A 5,718-nucleotide genomic window follows, 5' to 3' on the forward strand; every position below is an offset into this window, starting at 1 on the left:
AGTGGCCATCCCATCCATCGCCCCGCCCCCCATCCCATCTCCCTCACCTGGGCCCAGGTCGAGGTCGAGGCCTGGGATCCCCCCTTGGTGTCCCAGCCTAAATCAGAGCCACAACCACCAGGCGCCACCCCCGTCCCCCGCCTCCCGCCGCCGCCGCCCTCCCCCACCCCTTGGATACCACAGGAATGGCGATGCCCGCATCCCCCGAGGATTGGGAGGTCTCTGATTTTGAAGTGGTCTCCAGCACCGCTGGCACCACCGACACAGTCTCCTCCACCTCGTTGGAAATGCCCGCCTCGTTGGAAATGCCTGCCTCATTGGAAATGCCCGCCTCTTTGGTCTCCGTGAAATCCAGGGGCACGGACGAGGAGGAGAACTTCGATGACGAAGAGGAAGAGGAAGAGGAAGAAGAGGAAGATGAAGAGGGCATGATGATGTGGGGCTATTTGAGCGAGCGGATGACCATGGAGATGGAGTTCCAGGTGTGGGATGCCACCAGTGGATGGCACCAAGCCTTCCTCGATGTGTCTGACCGCTGCTACGACTACAATGCCCGGGTGGGTCGGTCCCAGGAGAACAGATCCCGCAACCGCTACGCGGACGTGAGCCCCTACGACCACAGCAGGGTGCACCTGAAGATCGCCACCCCCGCCCCGGGCGGAGGCTTCCACCCAGGCCTGGGCTTGGCTTTGGCCCAGGATTCTTGCTCTCCTTCCTCCGCATCCTTGGGAGGGGGCCAAGGAGGAGGAGAAGGCGAGGAGCAGAACGACTACATCAACGCCAGCTTCGTGGTGGTGGAGAAGGCCCAGCGGAAATACATCCTGACGCAGGGGCCGCTGCCCAACACGTGCGGCCACTTCTGGCTCATGGTGTGGCAACAGAACAGCAGGGCTGTGATCATGCTCAACAGGCTGGTGGAGAAGAATTCCATGAAGTGCTCCCAGTACTGGCCCCCCTGCCAGGGCCAGACCCTCTTCTTCGAGGAGATGGGCATCAGCGTGTTCATGATGAAGGAGGAGGTGAGGACCTCCTTCACGGTCCACTTCCTGAGGCTGAAGAACACGATGACAAGAGAGGTCAGGTCCGTCTTCCACTTCCACTACACCAGCTGGCCCGACTTCGGGGTGCCTAAAGCGCCGGCCTCCTTCCTGTCCTTCCTTTTCATGGTGAGGGAGTCGGGCTGCCTCAACGATGAGCAGGGGCCCGCGGTCATCCACTGCAGCGCCGGCATCGGGCGGTCGGGCATCTTTGCTCTGGTCGATACCTGCCTGGTCCTGATGGAGAAGAGAGAGGACCCCTTTTGCCTGAACATCAGACAAGTATTGGTGAACCTGAGAAAGTACCGGATGGGACTTATCCAGACCCCAAAACAGCTAAGATTCTCCTACATGGCTATCATCGAAGGGGCAAAATTCCTCATGGCAGATGAAAATTTCAAGAAAAACTGGAAAGCACTTAGCAATGTAAGACCAGGGCCCAGCTATGATGAGTTATTTTCTCAGACACATACAGAATTCGAGGATAAAGAAGAAAGAGATGCAGGTTTTTCAGATCTAGCAACGAGAACACCAAATAGTGGAGAAGGGAGCAGTGAAGATACCCAAAAACGACTTAGAGAAGACAAAAAAGCTAATAGAGAGGAGGAGGAGGAGGAGGAGGAGGAGGAGGAGGAGGAGGAGGAAGAAGAAGAGGAGGAGGAGGAGGAGAAAGAGGAGGAGGAGGAGGAGAAAGAGGAGGAGGAGGAGGAAGAGGAGGAGGAGGAAGAGGAGGAGGAGGAGGAGGAGGAAGAGGAGGAGGAGGAGGAAGAGGAGGAGGAGGAAGAGGAGGAGGAGGAAGAGGAGGAGGAGGAGGAAGAGGAGGAGGAGGAAGAGGAGGAGGAGGAGGAGGAGAAAGAGGAGGAGGAGGAGGAAGAGGAGGAGGAGGAAGAGGAGGAGGAGGAAGAGGAGGAGGAGGAGGAGGAGGAGGAGGAGGAGGAGGAGGAAGAGGAGGAGGAGGAGGAAGAGGAGGAGGAAGAGGAGGAGGAGGAAGAGGAGGAGGAGGAGGAGGAAATGCAGAATAGAGAAAAGACAAGTGAGACTGAACTTAAAAGAAAAAGGCTAAATCCTCAGAACATGTGAGACAAGTAAGACAAGTGAGACAAGAACAAGTAAGACTGATTTTGAAAAAAAAAAAAGGCTCAATAGCCAAGATCAGTGAATTTTTTTTCCAAGTGAAACAAGATCTTTTATTTTTTATTTTTCTTCTGTTTGGAATTTTATTTTCCAAATTACATGTAAAAACAAATTTTTTACATCAATTTTTTAAAACTTTGTGTTCCAACTTCTCTTCTTCCCTCCCTTCCCACCCCCACCCCTAAGAACTTAAGCAATTCAATTTAAGTTATACATGAGTAGTCATGGAAAACATCTCCACATTAGCTAGGTTGTGAGAGAAAACAGATCAAAACAAAACTTCTGATTAAGGAACTGTCAAAAAATATGCTTTGGGGGCAGCTAGGTGGCTCAGTGGATAGAGCACTGGCCCTGGATTCAGGAGGACCTGAGTTCAAATCCGGCCTCAGACACTTAACACTTACTAGCTGTGTGACCCTGGGCAAGTCACTTAACCCAAATTGCCTCACCAAAAACAAACAAACAAACAAAAAATGCTTCAACCTGTTTTCAGATACCATCAGTTTTCATAAGTCAACTAGTGAATATTTTACAAGTATTAGTTCTGAACCATCAACATTCAAAAGCAAGACCTGAAGCCTTTCTCTGAGGTCTAAAGAATGTCTCACAGTTATCAGTTTCCAACATTAATTTTATACCATGAGAACCTATGAGCAAAAGCCTTTAATTTGATATTTTACGAATTTTAGATGCTTATAAGATTTTTAAGTTTGCAAAGACTAAATTTGATTAGTTTTTAAATGCTTTTAAGAAATTTAGAAATGTTTAAGATAAACAAATAAGAGTAGACTACTTTGTGCTGTGTTCTTATTGTATTTTAATGTGTTTTGGCAGCATTGAAAGTTTTAAGTTAAAAAAAGGTTCATTTCATTAGAGCAATGCTTAGATAGAATAATACTAAAAGTGGTGGTTCTAGGTCACCCCTCTTCCTGTACTTAATGTAACCCAAAGATAGCCTATAGTTTCTTTTGTAAGTTAATCAGTAAATATAATTCTATGTGTAACTTAAGTCCTTGTCCACTGCAATTTAAATTTATTTCCTATTGATCTGTCCTCAATAAATACCTCAGGTTCACTAAATACTGAGCTACTATTACTAAGACCACAGCTTCATCTTGGCTTTCTCTTATATGGACTATGTAACTATACTCCTTTAGTATTACTTTGTAAGACTCATTTCTAATCCCTTTAATAATTTTGTATTCTCCAGAGCACCCATTCTACATCTTGCTTAACTTGCAAAACCCCAAAATAGATTCTGAGCTCTAATAAAGGCTTGACCAAAGCCCTGAGGATAGGAGGAGGATTACCTTGAAGATCCTGTAAGAAAGAAAATCCTATTGGCATTTCCTGAGGTTTACAAAAATTTTAGTTTATGATTCTAGGGGACAACAATACATATTTACCACTTATTTGATAAGTGCTGTGATTTATAAAGCCTTGAAAAGCTCCAGTTAATAAATTTCAGGTCTGTTGAAATAACTTAAGAAAAGCAGTCATTATCTCTTAACAAACCTAATGTTAAATGTTAATTACAAATCTATTCATGTCCATCTAGCAAACTGCTAGATTGTACCAGTGTTTATAAGGGACTAGGCCTGTGATTTCCTTGGTTTTAAGAAAATTCCAGAAGACGAAACTTCCTGTGTCATTATAGGCTGGCACATTCTCTTTGATTAGAGATTTGTCTTAGGGAGTTGTCTAGAGCAAAGGCATCAAACATGTAATCCACAGCACTCTGGAGTGTGACTCAAACCATATGAAAATGTAATTAGGAAATAGTTTGCAAAATAAATAAAAATATAATAAAACAGTAATAATTTATGTGGTTTTCTATGTCAATATGTGACCTCATGGGGATCCTTACATATGACTTAGCAGCTCCTCTTTCTATTTGAATTTGACACTAATCTAGAGCACTGAGGGTAAGCAACTTGTACATAGCCAGTACTTATCAGAGAAAAGACTTGAACCCAGGAATGCAGGAATCTGTCATCAGGGCTCTAAACACAACTCAATACTTCCTCTCTGAGTTTAGATATAACAGGTTTGATCTAGGCTCAGGGCCTCACCCAGGGTTGAGGGGAAAAATGAGGGAAAAGACCTCTGGCTCCCAGGGTCATTCAGTATTCTGGAGGAGAGAGCCATTTCTTTTTGTTTGTTTGCTTTTTTGTTTTGGTGAGGCAATTGGGGCTAAGTGACTTGCCCAGGGTCAGACAGCTAGTAAGTGTCAAGTGTTTGAGGCCGGATTTGAACTCAGGTCCTCCTGAATCCAGGGCCAGTGCTTTATCCACTGTGCCACCTAGCTGCCCCTCATTCAGTATTCTGATATCAAATAAGAGAGACTTTAACTTCACCAAAAATATAAAAGAATAATACCCAAGCCAATAAAAAAGTAAAGACAACTCTCTCTCATTCTCTGTTAGGCTTTTACCTCGCCAGGAACTTATCTAGTTCTCTAGTTAGAGTATTTCTTTGAGTGTGCTCCTCCCTTCATGGGGAAATCACACAGACCTGCTAAAGTTGAGGAACTGATTCAGTACTCTGCATATTTTCTTTAGTCAAGACCTTATGTCTAAAGTTTTGAAAGAAGAAACATTTATCACTGGTGTAGTGTCCTAATGACATAATCTGAATATTCCATAGTCTTTCATACTGGACTGAGAAGATAAACGAGGGTCACATAGAATTGGAAGATAAATTAGGGTAACACAAAGTTGGGAGACAAATGAGGGTAGTATAGAGTTAGGTGTGGTTGGAACATTATCAGAACAAGTAAAACTATATGATAACATCAGGTTGAACAGGAGCAAAGTTACCTATGGGAAAGAAAATTTCTCATAGTCCTCCAGGGTAGCAATGTCCAGCCTACCCACACCCATTTGCTATAGTGAAAAGGTCTCTAGATGTACAACAAAAGATACCTGGCATCCTGACTCCACACTAAAAAAGAAATCTAACTAGTTTTTTTCTTTTGAAGTTGGAGGCTTTCAATTTAGTTTGTTAGACAATTTATCATTTTGAAAGTCTTAATTCAACAAAAATTTAAGTACTGACTGTATACAAAGCATCATGCTAGGGACTGAAAAATAAAATAAAAGTAAAAAAAAATTTCTAAATCGCCCCCCCCCCCTCCGGGGCAGCTAGGTGGTGCAGTGAATAGAGCACTGGCCCTGGAGTCAGGAGTACCTGAGTTCAAATCCAGTCTCAGACACTTAACACTTACTAGCTGTGTGACCCTGGGCAAGTCACTTAACCCCAATTGCCTCACTAAAAAAATTAAAAAGAAAAAAATTGTCCCCAAGGAAGTTACCTTCTAATGGGGGAGAGCCTGTGGAATGTACTACATGCACAAAAATGAGTATAAAATAAGACAGGGAGACAGTCTACTAATTTCTGATGTTTAAAGTGCTGATGGAAATTAATAACATTTACATAATGTGATCAATTCAGCGTAGTTAGATAACACCAGGAAGGTGCCAAATATCTGGGGTCCATGGTTAACCTGGGGTCTTAACCTGCAGATCTACTTCAGGTAGTCCATGAA

General features: G+C 44.2%; 1 protein-coding gene across 1 annotated transcript; it reads left to right on the top strand.

The window, feature by feature from the left end:
• The first annotated feature begins 464 nt into the window (after positions 1-464).
• Positions 465-2,767, top strand: LOC122733886 (tyrosine-protein phosphatase non-receptor type 2-like). The gene is made up of 3 exons (XM_043974604.1): positions 465-641; positions 759-1,463; positions 2,738-2,767. Exons 1-3 carry the CDS (start codon positions 465-467, stop codon positions 2,765-2,767), a joined length of 912 nt encoding a protein of 303 aa, XP_043830539.1.
• Positions 2,768-5,718: the final 2,951 nt, after the last annotated feature.

Source organism: Dromiciops gliroides, chromosome X (genome assembly GCF_019393635.1).
Source record: "Dromiciops gliroides isolate mDroGli1 chromosome X, mDroGli1.pri, whole genome shotgun sequence".
Lineage (NCBI taxonomy): Eukaryota > Metazoa > Chordata > Mammalia > Microbiotheria > Microbiotheriidae > Dromiciops > Dromiciops gliroides.